The 19,251-nt window shown below is 33.9% G+C and overlaps 2 protein-coding genes across 4 annotated transcripts; one reads left to right on the top strand and one right to left on the bottom strand.

The window, feature by feature from the left end:
- Window positions 1-8,408: 8,408 nt before the first annotated feature.
- LOC110425033 (Pentatricopeptide repeat (PPR) superfamily protein) lies at window positions 8,409-13,067 on the bottom strand. Its single transcript, XM_021439800.2, has 2 exons — window positions 10,477-13,067; window positions 8,409-9,487 (listed from the first exon to the last, which is right to left on the bottom strand). Exon 1 carries the CDS (start codon window positions 13,060-13,062, stop codon window positions 10,774-10,776), a length of 2,289 nt encoding a protein of 762 aa, XP_021295475.1. The 5' UTR covers window positions 13,063-13,067; the 3' UTR covers window positions 8,409-9,487; window positions 10,477-10,773.
- Window positions 13,068-13,090: 23 nt separating this feature from the next.
- LOC110425034 (uncharacterized) lies at window positions 13,091-17,767 on the top strand. 3 transcript variants are annotated; one of them, XM_021439802.2, is made up of 3 exons: window positions 13,091-13,477; window positions 14,167-14,509; window positions 15,144-15,540. In XM_021439802.2, exons 1-3 carry the CDS (start codon window positions 13,305-13,307, stop codon window positions 15,207-15,209), a joined length of 582 nt encoding a protein of 193 aa, XP_021295477.1. In that variant the 5' UTR covers window positions 13,091-13,304; the 3' UTR covers window positions 15,210-15,540. The 3 variants fall into 3 exon arrangements, with proteins under 3 accessions (XP_021295477.1, XP_021295479.1, XP_021295476.1); XM_021439804.2 differs by lacking the exons at window positions 14,167-14,509; window positions 15,144-15,540 and adding exons at window positions 16,158-16,500; window positions 17,494-17,767 and having other exon boundaries at window positions 13,304-13,477; XM_021439801.2 differs by lacking the exons at window positions 14,167-14,509; window positions 15,144-15,540 and adding an exon at window positions 16,158-16,655 and having other exon boundaries at window positions 13,304-13,477.
- Window positions 17,768-19,251: the final 1,484 nt, after the last annotated feature.

The raw sequence follows: 19,251 nt of genomic DNA, 5'->3' as shown, positions 1-19,251 counted from the left end.
TTATCATTACAAAGACATCGAGCACTTAAAATATATCATTTAATTTAAAAATTTTGGATTTAAAAAGATCGGGATGATGAGAATGATTAGATTTAAGAACATCGAAATTATCTTCCATTATATGGAAAAAAGTTTCACTCGCTAGATTCGTGGAAAGAAAATTCAACCTTGGCTATAACAGAATGCCACCTGGCCGAGTGTTTTTCCCCCCCACATTGGATGCCGACTTTTTAACGAGGAAAATATGACTTTTGGTGGATTGCTACCACAACAGAGACAGCATATTCTTGCAACCACCATATTTACAACTGCTTTTGGTCGTAAGGGGCAGCGATTAATTGACAATGACTTAGGACTTAAGCGAGTACAAAATGGGAGTTTAAAACGAAGAGATGAGACAGTCTTCGGTGGGGTAGAAAGTGGGTGAAGAACCGCTAGGGCTTAGCTCGTGGCGAGGCAAAGAAAGTGAGAGGCCAATGACTTGTATTTGTCTTAGAAAAAAAAAATCTAATTATATTTGCTAAAACTTATTCTTTTTTAAAAAAAGGTCCCAAGAAAGTGACATTTCCATAGACTCTTTCTTCTCTAATTGTGTTGTATTTTTCTACGTTTCAATGCCATTCTTTTCTATACGTTGGAAAATTTGGGGTCTTTAACATTATGGTGGAATTAGTTGGTTCTTTTCTTTGTATTCTTATCTTCTTGTCTACTCTTCGTCTTTCTCTCCAAATCAAATCTTCTCTCTCTTTATATATATATATATGATTTTAAATTATAAAATAACTTAGAGATCTTTGTTTTTTCTAGAAGTTTGAGATATTTCATTAAAAATTGTAACCATTTTGTTATTTAAAGTCCCTCGTAAAAATGGTAAAAGATTTTTAATGACGGTGAAAAACCTGACTAGACGGTTAGTCGTTATTATACAATTGTTATGGGCGTTACTTACAAAAAACAATACAACACTTCTATGCCCTTATAATCGCGTGAATTAGAGATTATTTTTAAGCTTTGTCTACGTTGAAATTTCCGAATCAAAATTTCAAATGTTAATGGTTTGGCATGTTCTTTGGCAGGGATTTCCTCTCTCTCTCTCTCTCTCTCTCTCTCTCTATATGTCCTAATTATTCTCAAGTTTAATCATCACCGGTAGATATGTATGCATGTGCAACGACTTGAAGTGCATCAATGGGTCCCTACATTGCCAAAGACTTAACCCTGTACTTCTTCATTTGTATTCTTATATATTACATACATATATATATATATATATATATATATTCCTTTTGAAAACTTTCAATTGGTTACTAAAGTTCAAACTTCTCCACTTTTAATACGGTATTAGGAGACAGTTTTGGTAAACTTGATATGTAATACTGTAAGCAGCATTAGGTCAAACTTTTAATCTTACAAAGCCTTGTTTTTTCCTTCTCAACACATGTGCCACCTTTAGAATTATGATAATATTTCATTATCATCAATAATAATAATAATAACATAAATTATTTGACAACATTTGGATAAATTTTTTTCACGAGTTTATCATTCATGAAAACGGTTTGATTTTACGAATTTTAACTTAAGGGTGAGATTCAGAAATAAGTAAAGACCATATCTGTAAATTCATCTATATATCTTATAAAAATTCTAATTATTATTGTTTAATAAACGTTCAATCAAATTTAGATTGTTACCTTATTATTAATATTATGATGAAGGTTCGGACACGTGTTTGATTGTGGATAAATTTAGAAATGAGACTAATCATTTAATCATAGAGTGAATTCTCTCTCTCTAGCCTCTTTCTACTTCATGTTATGGACTTTTTCCCATGAAGTGATCGTTATCATTACCATGCAAATCATCCAAAGAAGTTTCTTCTACATAAAGGAAAACTCATGGCTATAATAATATTTTAATTAGCTGGAACCCTACAATTTAGTTCACTGATTTCTCCCCCATGCATGTCATGTTTATCAGAAGTAGAAACTCCCCTCAACCTATATTATTCTTTTCCTGGAAAGAGAGAAAGAGAGAGAGAGAGAGAGAGAGAGAGTTTTTCTTTTACGTGTGGACCTTGATTAGATTTGAAAAAGGAATTTAATTAGATTAACCCCATATTAATTAAGAGGGAAATAGCCTCTTAGGCTCTCCAAATTATATCTAAAATTAATTGCTAAATCTTGATTGGAAAAAGTTTTACATCAAGTTCTACTGAACAACAGTCATAATCAATAATCTAACATAAAATCCAACTTAATATTCTTCCTTGAATCTAAAGTCAACTAAAAGAGAAATGGTAAAAAAGGTTATATCTCTCTTTACTTTAAGCTATACTTTTGTAGGTGGGGCAAATCATGGTCTGGAATTTGTTTTCAAGACAGGGAACAGAAGAGAATTGTGTTTGCAGCATGTTAAAGGTTTGGAAAATTTTTAAAAAATAAAATAAAAGAAACTATAATTTGTTTAGTAAAAAATCCTCCATCTTTCAAAAGGGCAAGAGATAAGCTTTGGTTGTTGGGGCTGCAATTTACCATGGAAATTGGGTTTGGAAAATTAGACTCTAGAGGGTTCAAATTATAATCACTTGAGACACAATGAAACAATGAATCATTGTATTAACAGCTGCTTTGTTGTTGTTTTTTTTTCTCATTAAGCCATCCATCATTAGCTCTCACAACTGGATCAATCATGCAATAGGTGCTAATAATATCCCCCAACTGATGTTTGAAGAATCTAATGATATAAATTAATGAAGGTTAATAGTTTTTTTTTTCCCCTCCCCATGATTGCAAAGATCATGGACACATTTCTTAGCCATGAAAAATACATTCTTTTTAATCTTACGTAAAATTCGGGATAAGTATATAATTTGTTAAACCATTCAAGTTAAACGAATGATTTGTGGTACTTATAAGAGTACGGACATTTAAAATTAACACTAACGAAGATCACAATTATTGAGCATCGAAATCCAATCTACTTTCGAAATAGTTTCGATTAAGAAATTATAGATTTTCATACTTGAATTTGATTTTCCATATATAAGTTTCATAACTTCAAAGATATCGCATTGTGATTTAGGTATATAGATATCTATGCTTGCTCTTCATATTTAAAAATAAATAAAAAAATTAACGTCATATTACTCAGCAAGCTCGATACATTTTTGTGATAGGTTCGTTATAATTACATAAAAATAAATAAATTTTTGATAGAGTTATTGACTAAGGAACAAAAAAAATGAAAGAAGACAAACGTAAGAGGTCCAAAAACAGAAAGACAGACAAAAATAAAATTTAGGAAATGAAGATTAATTATATAGCATAATAAATAGTGAAGTCTTGATGTATATAAAGCCAAAATTGCAGCTGGTAATAATCACGGTGGCATGCAATTTCTTAGAAGTGCTAATTAAAAGGTGATAAGTACTTGGTATGCTTTATTTTACATGTTCTCCACAATGAGATCAAAATTAATTAATTAACTTTTTGTTTTTTGTTCACTGTTTATTTCAAATCAATCAATATTCATATTAAACGGTGATAAAGCATGTCATGAAGTCTGCATTTCAACGTCACGCATGCCATGTGTTTATGACTTAACCAACAATGACAAAATTAAACTTAAATCTCGTACCGGATTATGATTAACGAATGCGTTTTTTTTTATTAATTGAGATTTAAAAAGAAACAAAGTGACAATAATTTCGATTATTTTGATTTTCAACCGTTTATGTAATCTATTTTTCTGCCCTAAATTCCTCTACTTTATAATTGAATTTCGCATGAAATGCATAGACAAATTAAATCAAATTAAAACAATTTTTAACATCAAAAGGTAAAAAACAATAAAAAAAATCTTGAAATAAATGGACAATTTTGCAAACTGGATTCCATTGTTCTGTAATTTTAATGGAAAAAAGGTCCACGCGTCATTTGCTTAGCTGTAGCACTATTTCTTTTTCTTTTTTGGGGTGGAATTTTTACTTTCTCACACGGTTTTTCCTTCTGTTTTTCTTGCTCTATTTCATACGACCTTTTCAAAGAAAATGATGGGAAAAGGTTAGAGGAAACCAAAAATTCGGCTATTACTCGATATATCACGGATTTTATATTAATAAAAGATTAAATAAATTTTGAGTATATAAAATATAAATTTTTTACCACCTATTAGACGTGTCTTTTGAATTAAAAATGTGAATCTGTAATTTATAAGCTTATTTAAATTTTATTTTCAGAATTTAAAATCGTCCGAGGTTGAGTTTAAATTTTAATCCGTGACACTCAGTGTCAACTAAACCCAAAATATAAATAAAACTAAATTAGATAATAAAAAAAGGTCAAATACTTGACTTTTCCTAAAATATATACCATAGAATTTGGTTTTGCAAAACTTGTTAAAATTACTATTTTTTATTTTATAAAATATTTTTCATACAATTATCAATATCTATATACTTAAATTGTTTACGAAGATTACCTTACCAAGTACATATAAGCAACATTTAACATTTCCCGACCTTTATTTTGAAAATTGTATTGAAGTTCTTGTGGACCGAATTTTGCTTAATTTTATCAAAAGTAATCGGTAACTAATAAGCCGAGAAAAGGGATTTTCAAAATTAAAAGAAAGAAATTAACTTGAACAACAATGATACAGAAATTTGTAATAATCAAGTCTATATTTTATTAAAATTGAAAAATTTTAACAACTCAATCCTGAACCCTAAACCTATAAGATAGAAAAAAAAATCAATACATCATAAATGCATGTGTATTTACATATAGTTTAGATGCATTAATTTATTTCCTTTATCACATAAAGGGGGACCTATATTATCTTTTTCAAAGCAATTGCTGTGAACATGTGAATGCTAGATACGATACAGCATGTCAATCACGATATATATATAATAATAAGGTTGGAAGCCACTTCTCCTAACCCAACTCAAGGGGGTCAAGCCTTCACTTTTTTTTGGATGATGATGACATCTTCCATATGTAAAGGGTTCATTCAGATTAGAGGTTTAAGTCTCTCTGCCTTTCAAAAGAATAGTATCAATAAATTATACAAGAATTTGCTTCAAAATGAAATTAACTATATATTTATCATCATTTTTCAAAAAAAAAAAACAAAATGTTGTGAATAATTGTCTTAAATAACTAAATTATCCGTAACTTAACTTTATTTGATATTAATGTCACGATATTAAGATTATACTCACTTATTAATTCGAGAACGAAATGGTTTTTTCTTGACGTAATTTACACTTTTATAAAAATAAATAAATTAAAAATGGGGTCAATATTGTGTGCGGCAATAAAGGTATTGGAAATTCATACTAAAAAGAGGTCAAACTATGACAATGGAGACTACCTAAACTGCAAATTGAAATGAGTCAATATATTTTGAAAATAAATTAGTAAATTACTTAAAAAAATATTTTTATATGCAAATTAAAAATTGTAAATTTCTCCCTATTGCATTATAACTTATCTCTATACATAAATAAGAAAGTGAAATTTTATGGTGGGATTAGGATAAATGGAGGGGGGAAAAAGTTAGGTAAGAATGCACAGCATTTTGGTGACATAGAATCCTCTTAGAATAGAGTTATAAGTGGGGAATTTGGCAGCTAAAACGACAAGGGCAAAGGCAAGCTGTCATTTTGCTCTTGATCAAAGCCTTTTAATAACAAAATTTTCTACATTCATCGAATTGACATATTGCTTCTACATTCTGATTCAATGTTTTTAATCTTCAATTTCAAAAAGATGACAACTAATATATATATATATATATATATATATATATAGACACCCACATTTCATTCAACCTTTCAACAAGGCATAAAGTCTTGCAATTAAAGGGAAATATATACCAAATTGAAAAACAAACAAGTAAATTCACTTTAGATAAAGGGTCACTTTGATTTTGTGTCTTTCCATTCTTAGGTGCTGCAAAATATCTTTAATTGGTCTTTTAATTGGATCTTGATTGAAAAAGATTAAATTTTTTAATGTGTTATCTATGATATATATATATATATACATATATTTCTTTTAACGTCGTTGTAAATTTAATAAATATATTTAATTTAATAGTAGTTACATGTATTCAATTGTGTGGGGAGCAGGGTTTGTTGATATTCTAGTTGTTTGATCCTAGACACAATCAAGATAGACAGTTTCTTATTTCTCATACGTAAATAATTACAAGAGAGGATTACTCTGTGTGTCGTTCTGCCTAGTATCATTCTATGGTAGATTTTGTAAGTAATCTATACAATGAAATCATTCCCATTTTCTTCAAAATTATACTTGATAAAAAAAGAGTTTAATTTCTATAAACTTGATAATTAACCCTTTTATTGTAAGTGCACTTGACCATTTTATTTATTTATTAGTGCATAATCCCCTGTCTAAATAATTAAGTTGAAATCCTCCTTCTTTTAATTATATATATAAAAAGAAACCCATTTATTGTAATAGCATTCGAGCATTTGATTCATTGATTAGTGCATGATCTTCTTGTCTATAAAAAAATAAGATTTAAAGTTTTTTCCCAATTTAAAAGAAAGAAAAAAACACATTCATTGTAAGTATGAAAGAAGCAAGGTCTTGTTGGACTATTTGTAATCATATTTTCCTTCTTTCCCCACATGCATGAATAGATATGAAAATTTTCTAAGTCCCCTTATGCTAAAGCTTTTTTCCTTTTTTCCATCAAGAAAAAGCCCTACAATTCATAAACTATGGCCAGTGGCCACTTATATTGATAATGAGTTAAAAGAAAAAAAAATGGAGAATTATTGATTGCCTTTTTTCCTTCCCATAAGGTTTGTTGGAACATAATGTATGATATATCCATGGAGTAGTACCTTCTCTTGGTTTAGCATGGCACAGAAAGTCCAATCAACAAAAGAAAATTCCCTTTCTCTTCATTTCTTTAGCAAGCTAAATAATTTTTTTTTGAAAAAAAAAATTCTCATAAACCCTAAGATCGTAGTAAATTAACATTCTATCAAAATCGAAGTCATAATAAAAGTTACACACATGAAACTCTTTTCTCGATTCCACAACATGAAAATTTTATGAACTAAGTCGTTTTACTGAAAATTAGAATCAAAATTATTGTCGTAAATTGATCGATTAAGATATTTATTATAAATAATCAGCTTTGAAATCAACTCAACATTAATATAATAATAATAATAATTATCCATATGATTAGGGGACATAAAGAGGGACAAAGAAAGGGAGGGTGTCACACTTCATTTCATTCAATTCATAATCCTTTTAGTAAATATAACTCACAGCTCCAATGATGAATCCTCTCCAACTTTCTTAAAAGCAGGGGAACCTGCTTTTCTTTTCTTTTCTTTGTTTTTTTTGGACGGGAGAGGGGGGGGTGTTGTTTTCATTTCATGGGCAAAAAGTTTGATGTACAAACTAAATAATTTTGGGAAAAGATTTAAAAGCCTATATTCGCTGCAAATTGCTTCAAATGCACCTTAAGAATCAAATCATGTGTTTCTGATTACATTTTTTTCTGGATTCATGCTGTCTCCTACTGATTTATAGATAATGATAATAATGATTTGTGGGTTTGAAAAGCATGGCCATTTGGGGGTTTTTTCTTTTATTATTTTCTAGTTTTATAATTGTCCTGAAATGTGATAGGAAAGTACATCTGTTTCCATTGTTTGGATTGGAAGAAATTGAAAGAAAAGGGGCTAGAATTTTGAACCAATTGCAATCTTGTATTCTGGAACACTTCCTACTTTCCATCTCCATTTACAATAAGCAAACTTCCCAAGTTTCCAAGCCCGACAATATTACAAGAATGTTGATGAACTTGACAGGGGGTTTTCTCAGGGAAACATGGAAAAATAGAAAAAGAACTCTTTTTGCTGATTGAATCTTAATTGGCTGCCATGTTGCAAGAAGGAATGCTCTAATGCTTAGTCATGAACGTTCAGATACAAAGTTTACTTCTTTGGGTCTTTCCTTCCTGGACATACACAAGAAGCTTGGAGATGAATCTTTGATTAAAAGAATGCATCAGAGAGTTGATGTTAGATCCTAACTTTTGAACTGATCATGACCTACTTTTGCTGCTATAGATTTATTGCAAATACCATTGTAGACATTTACTGATTACAGCAAAATTTGCACTGAAAAATCTAGAAAGAATCCAGTTACAGCAAAATTTGCACTGAAAAATCTAGAAAGAATCCAGTAGCCTCAAGCGATGAACACCATACAACCACCTGCTGCACTGATCAGCAGTTCCATTACTGCACATGAGAAGATCCAAGAAGAGAATATACAGGAGAGTTTAAGAGAGAGAGGGAGCATATCCCATTAACATCTTAATGGAGGCAGAGAAGCAAAACAATTTACAAACTTCTTGAAGGGCAAATGCCTCAAGTCAAAATGTACACATTTCCACAAAGAACTCAAAAGCATTCTTCATTACACCTTACAAATCATTTCACTGTAGGGGTCAAAGCCTGCAACCAGTTACAATTTCGCATAGCATCCACAAAAGATAGCTATTCTCGGGTTAGTGTTAGTTAACGAACAACATAGGCCTTTCATCAAGAAACAAACAAACAAAAACATGTGTTCAGACAAGCACGCTTACAGAGAAGCTTGAACCAGTGGACTTATACACGTATGGTTAAAGAATTTAGATTAGTGTATGAATTTAAAGTACAAGGTTAACATTAAGGTTCCTCAAGATATAAAAACTCCCAAATTCATTGACTTACAACATCTCCCATTTTGAAAGACATGCTCCTGTTTATTTGATTTCAGAAGTTGGCTCTTGTTCTTCACACCATTCCCATGCCAGAGCCAGAAATTCTAGCGCCATCCTTGAACAGAAGTTTCTGCATCATGGTTCCTTGCAGTGAAAATTCTCATATTTTGGACCTCACCTCGCAATATAAACAATATGAACAGCTGTCAAAACCCTTTCTTTTGCTAACATAACTCCCTTAATCGCTGTGTGTTTGTGACACATTAACAACATCAAATACCTACATTGATTCACTGCCAACAAAAAAAAACCTTCAGCGTGAAATTTGTTTACTGTAGAATTTTTATGGTAGCTGCCATTCTGTCAGAAAGGTGTGCACAGTGGAAGCCCCTTTTTGCTACTTATTTCAGAAGCTCAATGAATTTAAAATATCCATTCAAAGTCAAAAACTGGGCAAAAGATAAATTTCTGTGATTCCTTAATTTGGAATAATCTCTTAGTTATATCGACCGAGGTCTCATGAATGTCAAAGGCCTTGAAAGATATGACGTATCCAGTAGAAAAGCAATAAATGTGACGAGGCCACCATGTTTGTCCAGCTTCCAGCAATTCTTTCACCCATATTGGATCACTTAATATAAAAAGCTATTCTCCGGTTGCAACACCCATACAACCCCAGTGTCCTCGATATTACAACAATTCAACAAGATGTATTTCCCTGCAAGACGACAAACAATAAGATGCATTTCCTTATAGACTTAACAAATAAAGAACAAGGAAACCAAATATAGAGAAAGGTTTCTTCTTACTTTAGTACATTGCATATTAGTCAATGACCTGCTTTCTAAAAAATTTAATGCCAACAATTCCAATAGAGGCTTCTAGAATGTGTCCACTAACATAGCCCACATCTGTAGTTTTTTTGTTCTTTAGATATCTAAAGATAACTGCATTGATGCAGCCAAGAAGGATCGATACAATTTGTCAATTAATTGTTATTTCCCATTACGATTGTCTCATGTTGTTTTGCTATATTGATAACTAGTGCTTAGGTGCTTTATTTACTCAAACATTTTTTGGTAATATTAAGGATGAACGTTTATCTTTTATATTACTTAAAATATGAATTTAACCTAAGAATTCTGCCTGTAATGACTAGCACCTCTTTAGTTGTTATCCACTAAAGTATTCTCCTTAGAGATCCTAACAAATAGGTTTTCAATATCTCAATTAATGAATAAATGATGTGTTTTGAAAATTAACTTGGCTGATATGTGATGCATCTTCTTAGGACTACCAGTGCAGTTATACAGCCATAAGTTATAATGCTCTTTCTTAATAACAGAACAGTTATCTTATAAAATCACAGCAAATTATGACCCTTCACTGATGCCTGCATATGTTTATTATATGCACATGTAGATGTACATACCATTGCCTTTACAACTATGTGGAATCTTTTCCATCAACTTGACTTCAGAAACTTCAAACAATGCAAGCAGTGTGCAGCAATAGAAAACTAAGAGGCAAGGCAAGCAACCCAAGTGCCACACAGTAAAATCATCCGCAAAAGGAGCAAACACCAAATAATGAAAGACCGTGCATTATTTGGTAATACTATTAATGTTGACACACAAAAGGAACAAAAACCAAACAATTTCTTAGGACTTTCTCATTCATAACCAAATGAAGACAGAAATAGTTTACCTGAGGTTCTATCCGCTGAATACAAGTCATAAGCATGGTGATAACACTGGTTTGTTGAACACTGGAAAAGTCGAAGATATATTAACTACTACCAGACAGCTTCAGATATGCTTTTTCACCAATTGATAAGTCATTTTGTTGCAGCAATGCAGGCAGACTTCTTCTAAGTATCTTCCTGCATAGCCAAGTGCAGAAAGAGACAATTTACCTGAGATCCTATCAGCTCAGTCTAAATTAAACACAAGGCAATAACATTGGCCTGTTGAACACTGCCAGGAAAAATTCACACAACATTTACTAGTATTGAACAGATTTTGTTGTGCCTTTTCGCCTCTTGATAAGTCCTTCCATTAAAACAATGTAGGTGGACTTATTTAAAGCAACACCCTTTTCATTTGATACTCTAAAAATGCGCATAGCATCCTTGTATCTCCCCTGATTGCACAGCTCAATGATCTGTACCGAGCAAGCATTGGAATCTGGATCAGATTCCTTAAGAATCTCACTGGTCTTCACATTCTGCTCCTTCGACTGCAAGGACTGTTCATGAACTTTTCCCGCTTCAACCATTTTCGAAATAACTTCCTCTAGTTCCTTCATTCTGCCTGCACTGGTGAGAGCATCAAGAATGGCTTTATACGTATAATTATCAGGGCCCAGATTTCTTTCTTTCATTTCTGAGACAAGATGATATGCAGCCTCATATCTTCCTTCCTTACATAGGCTTGATATCATCGTGTTGTATGTAACTCCATCAATTGCTTTCCCTTTTGAAATCCAAGCATCAAAGAGCTTAAGGGCTTTTTCAAGCATACCCTCCCTGCAAAGACCAGAAAGCAGAATATTACAGGTAAAGACATCTGGCTTGAATGAGTTTTTAGCCATTTTGTTGTAAAACTCAAATGCTTTCTCAACTTTCCCCTCCTTGAAGTACCCATGAATAATTGTGTTGTAAGTAGTTTCGGCTGGGACTAGACCACTCTCAAGTAACTCATTCAACTTGCCTATTGCTTGCTCAGTTTTGCCCAGTTGGCAAAGCCCTCCAATTATGGTGTTATAGGTAACGATGCTGGGAATAATTTCCTTCTCCTTCATCTCATTCCAAAGCTTCATTGCTTTGTCTTCATTTCCAACCTTAAAGTATCCTGCTATCAAAGTGCCGTAGCTCACTTCATCAATCAAATAACCTCTCTTACTGGCAGTTATTAGCAACTCAGATGCTTTCTTAAGCTTTCTCTCCTCACATAGAGTATGAAGAAGGGTATTAAGTGTAATAGTATCCATCTTAAAACCTTTCCTTAACATCACACCCATCATCCTAAAGGCTTCAGCCAACTTCCCTGCCTTACAATATCCATTAATCAAAGTATTGTAGGTAACCTTATCCGGTGAAAGCCCACTTTCTTCCATCACCCTAACTCTTTCACTAGCTTCATCCATCTTCCCTTCTTTGCAATACCATTTAACCAAAATATTATGAGTAACTGCAATTGGCTCCACTCCTTTCTCCCTCATTTCCTCAACCAACCTAAAGCCCTCCTCACTACACCCCCACTCAAAATACCCATTAATCAATGTATTATATGTAACAACATCTGGCAACACCTTCAAATTCTCCATCTCATCCCTCAACTTAACTGCCTCCTCGATCCTCCCTTCACCACACAACCCATTAATCAACATATTATACGTCCAAACATCAGGCAAAACATCATTTTGCACCATCAAGTCAATAATTTTACTAGCTTCCTTCAACCACCCTATCCTACAATATCCTGAAACGAGTATATTATACGTTTTCCTATTTGGAATCAACCCTTTTTCCTTCATATCTTGCAACAAATCCCTAGCTTCCTTTAACATTCCTTTCTTACATAAATACGCAAGAATTGTGTTATAAGTAACATTATCGGGAAAACAACCAAAATCCTTCATTTTCTCAATAAAGGAAATCGCCTCATTAAATTTGCCTTCTAAACAACACCCTAAAATCAAAATATTGAAAGTACTTGTTTCGGGGATAACACCAAGCGTAATAGAGTCATGAAAAACCTGCTTACCTAACTGAATGGAGTGCAAAGATGGGAACTTCACCAACCCATTGATGAGATTATTGCAAGTAAGCAAATTGGGTTTCTTTTTAAGCCTTTTCATGAGGTTAAAGAGCTCAAGACCCAAATGGGGTTTCCCCGATTGGACATAGCTGGAAACTGAGATCTCAAGGAGGGGCTTCGAAAGGGAAGGGTGGTGAACGAGGGAGGTAAAAAGGGTGTTTTGGGGGTCAGAGGAAAGGAAAGAGAGGAGGAGGGATTTGCATTCAGAGAATTTGTAGCGGGAAATGAGGGGAGGGAGGAGGGACAGGAGGAAAGAAGGGGAGGAAGAAAGGGAAGGGAAGAGGGAAAGGGAGAGTTTGTGGAGGGAAAGGAGGGTGGAAGGGTGGGAGGAAAGAGAAGGAGAGGAAACGAGGGATTGCAGAAGGGTTGGAGTGAGGAGAGGAGTGTAAGGAGTTAAGGAATCTACTGGGTTTTTTGAGCTTGTTAGGATTTTGATCAAGGATTTTAGCACTTCTGACTCTGCTTTCGACATCCTGTTCTTGGTTTTCCTCTCTGTTTCTGTCGCAGGTTTTTTAAACTACTTGGTGATTAGAGATTGATGGCAAGGTGGAGACCGTCAAAACGCTGTCGTTTTGACTTTTTTTGGCCCTTTTAAATTTAAATGAAAAAAAATTGCCTTTCTTGGCAATGTTATTATCTCCGAGAAAGCAAACCACTAACTGCCACTGACATATCTTCTCCTCTCTCTCTTTCTCTCTCGAACCCCTACTTGAAATGGAAATGCAAGGAAGACCAGGTGAGTCAAAGCCGATGGTAGTGAAGCTGAAGGCAATTGAAGTGACCCCAGAAAGCTTCCAAGAGTATGGGCAAGTGATTGAAGCATCCCCAGATGGAGAAGAGTTTGGTCCCAAAGATGCTCAGCTGGATCTCAACAAAGGAATCCCAAGGTTATTATTGCTCTCAATGCTATCTTTGATTAGTTTTCATTGAATTGATGAGCTAAGGAGCAAGGATACAGCTAGGAATTGCTGTTTGGTTTATTGCTAAAGGGTAGTTCTACAAACCATTTTCTTTGTTTCATCAAGTACTAGTAGTCAAAACAGTCCAATTAGGTTATCTGGGATTTGAACGGGTTTCAACTCCTGAATCTTGGTAACTCTCTTTTGAGGTGCTCAGCCTGTTCTTTACCCCTCCATATATATATATATATATGAAAACTTGGTTTAAATTAGAATTATGAATACATAGAAATGCTTGATAATGTCTACCATTGCCATCCCCTGTTAAGAATATCAATTTTTAGTTTTGTCCACTAGTTAATAAGCTATTAACATCCTTCCAAGGTGATATATTTTGATGAAAAGAACCTATAATTTGTCAAGCAGTTTCTTGCTCATGTAACAATCTACAACTCTTAGTTGCTTGCTTTGTACACTGCTTGTCGTACAATTAATTATAGCTGTAGATTATTGATGTTGCATTACTCTTCTTCTTTCCTTTCCTAATATGAAAACTGTTAACAGGTTCCCAGTGACACAGTTTAAAGTGCAATTTATAATACATCGTTTCCTTTGAATTTAACCTTTTGATCATATATAGGCACTCGTTAACAGGACTCTCAATGCACTTGGAATAGGTTTCACATTATTCGGCTAGAGGACCAACCACTCAAGTTCGCCACAATTACACATCATGCTAGTGTAACACAATGTCTTGGATCCATTGGAGGTCATGTTTGGTTTCTTGGAGTAGCTAAACCGTCTATAGTGGACTCAAAAGAGATTAAGAATGACAATAGCAAGGCAAATCTGCAGTCACGTTGTGGTCATTTCTATCTTCCTCCAGCTGTTGATGATGTGCAAGTTTTCAGAATTTCAGGTCCAAAGTTCGTAAAACTTAATGTTGGAACATGGCATGCTGGGCCTCTATTTAAAGAACACTCTATGGATTTCTACAATTTAGAACTAAGCAATACCAATGTGAGTTTTTCACTATCTTAACTTCGTTATATATATGTCTATACACACAAGAGAGAACACTATGGTCTAAATCTAAGATTTCTACCTACTCCCACCCCAATCTTACCACTTGACCTGAGCACAAGTGGAGCATATACAATATCATTATATATGATATTTGTGTCTGTTCTGTAATTTTGCTGCATAGTCCTATATTTTAAAGGCTAAAGCTTATATACATTAAGGGGTTGAGCTTCCGTCAGTTAGCTCAAACTTCAAGTTTCCTACTTCAAGAATACTATATAATTAAGAAGGGTGAAAAGTTCTAATCTAATTCAGCAAGCCTACTAAGGTTGACATTAAGCTTATATGAAGAAGTAATAGGTAATTGAACGATAAACATACTTCCTATGTCTTGATTCCCTATATATATGCTTACAAGGTAGTGCTTCATCATTTTTAAAGTTACTAATTGAGCTCACCCTTCAGCTTTAGGAAATTTGATTCCTTAAATCACCATGTGAGATGGGTTTCCCACACATTATACAAACTACCAACAGAAACTGTATATGTTAAAATTAATGAATGTCACATTTTTGCATCTTAAAATGGAGTTGAAATAATTAAAATTTTTGTTTCATTTTTCTTCTCATAGGAGGTGGATCATACCACACATAGCTTCAGAAAGAAAGACATGGTGGTTTTTGCCATTGATGACTGACTAGCTGTTGTGTATCAATTCATGACTTCAACACTGAGTTCTCCAGGGGCTCTTGAAGAAGTAGATGCTTCAAAAATGGAACTCTCCTTGCTTGCAAAGTTTGATCTTTTTCGGCCTTGTCTAATTTGTTTTCTGATACTGGAGGATGTTGGGATTTTAGGCAATCATGGGAGGAAGGGGAAGGTTGTATTTGGGGAGTTCTGTGCTAGTTCACAATTGGCTGTAGCTTGGTTTTCTCTGTTGGAATATGCCAATGGAAACCGTTTGTGTTGCACTAGATTGTATTGGCTGCTATACTCTTGTTAATGTATACAGATTATTATTATTATTATTTATTTATATTAATTTATGAACTATTTTTGGCTGGCAATATATATGGCAACCAGCAAGAGGAAAGGGAAGCAAAGTGAGGGGAGAAATATGGGGTTCATAAGGTGTATTTTTTTTTTGTTTGTTTTTATTAATTAATTCAAAAAAATTAAACACTAATTAGACTTATGTGTGGTTATGACTTTAATTTACTCAATTATGCTTGTCTAATTGTTTCTATGTGCTTGAAGGAATTCTCTCCTTGATGTTATATTTTATAATTCCTTTGCTTTTTACAAAACAAGACTATTTAATTAGCAAGAGATAATTTATAGACTGGGTTTTTTAGATTTGAGGTGCATCTAAACTGCTATAGTTCTGTTGTTGTTTTAACTGTACTAGCAAAATTCTCGAGCTTGGCCATGGTGATATGACTTTTATAGTTTTAATGAAAAAATACCTATAATTTGCAAGCATACCAAGCTAGACTTAGTTTGCTTGGTTTGTGCATTGCTTTCCATACAATTGCGTGACAGATCAGTAGCTTAACTTTTAGTCAGTTGCAATTTTCCGTGGTTTTCCTGTTGCCTGAAATTGTTAAAGAGGGTTTTATGATGACCGACCTATGTATTGTAATAGGTTTTACCTCATGCACCTTCAGGACCAACCACTGGAGTTTTCGATAACTACACATCATGCGAGTGTAACCCAATGCCTCGGATCTATCGGAGGTGATGTTTGGTATATTGGAATTGCTAAGCCATCTATAATGGACTCAGAAGAAATTAGCAGTGACAATGGGAAGATACTGATGCAGTCACATTGTGGTCATTTCTATGTCCCTCCAGCTGTTGATGATGTGCGTGTTTTCAGAATTTCAGGTCTTAAGTTTCTCAAACTTAATCGTGGAACATGGCACGCTGGGCCTTTGTTTAAGGCAGAGGCTATGGACTTCTACAACTTAGAGCTAAGCAATACCAATGTGAGTTTTTGCACTATCTTAACCTACCTTCCTTTCTATTTTTGTTTGGGGAAGGGGAATACACCAAAAGCTAAAAGTTAAAACTCTATTAGGCAGAACAAACTACCCCAACAAGTTCCTGAAGCAGAAGAGTAGTCGTAGTTAACCGTTCTTTGTTCATCACATTATTTTACAAGCATTTGGCTCCATCTGTATTGCATCTATGTCTTAATGTAATTCCACTGTGTAACTTTGATACGCATGCAACGATTAAAAAACTAAAGCCTAGAATGGGAGAAACGACATAGCAGACCTTTGATCACTTTGGCTAAAATTTACGCCATTTTTGAGCATAGGGTTTCACTGATAGAATTTTTGCCTTAAAAAGTTTATTGAATGATAACTTGATCATCCTTGGTGGAATGAGTTGACCTATATATGGTTGCTAATTCATTTCATGCTACTGGTTTACTGAAGGATTCTGACTGATTGTTCATTCATCATTGTCATGGCAGGAAGGCCTTACAAATAAAAATTGCTACTACTATAGAGATTATCTATGGCTATATTTGGTTAGAATTGCTTATCAGAAGATAATTTGACTAGAGGTCTTGGCAACTCATTTCCTATAATCGTTTTTTGTGGGAAAGGGGAAGTGGCTGTGGAGGGCATGGTTATCTGAATCTGAAGTCGAATCCCTCTTTATTAATAATATCTTGACTCTTCTTTAGATTATGAAGAGTGCCTTACAGTTGATACTGGAGTGAAGTTAATAGTAGTAGTTCAGATATCTAGTTGGCTGCATCTCCGTTTGGAGATCTCTTTTCTTCTTACACTCGTCCGTTATATATAATAACTTTCATGAATCTGATGCTGCTGAAAAGTTTGCATATTCTATCTCAGCGTGTTCTATTTCAGAGAGTGGTCTGTTGAAACACCATTGGATGCCTTTTGAGATCTAAGAAATCGCAGTATTTGAATATACATCTCAGTACATTTTTCTCTTCATTATAGGTGGTGGATCGTACAACGCATGACTTCATCAAGGAAAATGGAGTCCTCTTTTCAGTTCATGAGTAGCCATATACCTTCATCGGAAGCTGGTTCAGATAATTCTCTTGTCGCAAAGAAAAGGAATACAGGAGATGTCTTTTCTGTAAAGTGTGAAAACTTTCCATACCTGGCAGCAAATATTCTGGTTTTGCATTCTCAGTTTTCTACTATGCTATTACATTGTGATCATGTGTACCCTTCACACAATTTATTAAAGGAGAGTAAACTAAATAATCAATGTTGTTACTATCACAGTTTCAATTGGTTTAATCAACATTTGAGAGTAAGTATAGCTTGAGTGGTAAAAGCATAAACATACATTTCTTAACTGGACTTGAACACAAAATTCAGTTAAAAAACTTCATTGGCCAAGTGAAATGTAAGGACCTTGGAGCAAGTCAATCAAGCCCAGGTGACCAACCATTTACACATGCGTTGCTGGAGTTCGGATAAATGGTCTTCAAAGAACTCAACATCTTCCTCTTACAATACATTCCATGAATCATTATTCATCCTGTAAACTGCATGGTGGCGGTGTGCTACTGCATCCATATTTCTCCCAATCCAAACAAGTCTGGATATCAGTCACCTTGTAATCATTGCACAAAGGATCCAATCCCAATCGAAGATTATGCATAAATTCTTTTAACTTGGGTGGAATGTCTTGAATACATTCTGGGAGAATTCTGAAGTCTTTTGTGACAGGATTCCATAGAGTTATGCGACAGTTTATGTGCTCACATAAACAAAGATACTGGGGCAATTGTTATAACAAATCTTGGTGACAAACATGTGTTTGATCAAGAAACAAGGGCATAACAAGTTTGTCTTGAATTATCATTATGGTAGCTAAGATGCTAGGCACAAAACTGGTAATTTCAAAGGGAGTGCCCTGATCTACTACCAAGCTCAGACTCTCTGTACTCAACTGAAAATTTTTGAATAGCTAGAGCCTACCAGGGCTTTCGAAACCTTTTAGCCAAAAGTTTGTTTCCATCTCTTTTAATTTTCCTTTCACCTGAACATTTTTATTGACTGGTAGAGTCTGGTACCAATAACATTTCAATTAAATACAACCAACCTGCCTCATAGAGCAGTGATTCGAACAACTTAATGTTGTGACATTCTCACTGATTTTCACCTATAAATCCATGCTATGTTTTGCAAACACCAATATCATTTCCAATAAATTGATAATTGCATATCTATATTTTATGCCAACAGCAGGAAACTGTGATCAGTGTTTCCAGCTTGTATGCCTGCAGTATGTAATCATCTATTCATCTACAATAACATTATGTAAAAACTTAAAAGCTGTAAATCAACAATACAATAACACTCAACTAAACAAAATTTTCACTTTTGGAACAAACAAGGGCAGTTTTTGAGTTGATAAATGAAAATTTGTTCACAAAATCCCAAGCACTACCCTTTTGATGAAAATGAAAATTAAGTAAAGCATGATGAAAGCTAAACTCTTCCAGTAATCCTAAGACCTTGGCTTCTCCTCCTCCTCTTTGAAAAGAGCTAGAAGAGACACACCAGATACCTTAACAACCTTGAACCTGACTCCGGGATTATCTCCCACAGCATGCCCTTTTCGTCCAAATCCTGCAATCAAAACTTCATTCTGCACCAACCAAACCAAGCATGGTATTAGGAAACACTCAAAAGAAGGCATCATCATCTACAGCAGGCTTTTACGATTTTCTTTAACTA

This window comes from Theobroma umbraticum, unplaced genomic scaffold, assembly GCF_002168275.2.
Source record: "Theobroma umbraticum cultivar Fairchild unplaced genomic scaffold, ASM216827v3 scaffold_81.0, whole genome shotgun sequence".
NCBI lineage: Eukaryota > Viridiplantae > Streptophyta > Magnoliopsida > Malvales > Malvaceae > Theobroma > Theobroma umbraticum.
Note: the sequence above shows the minus strand (reverse complement) of the source record. Positions and strands in the feature narration are given on the sequence as shown.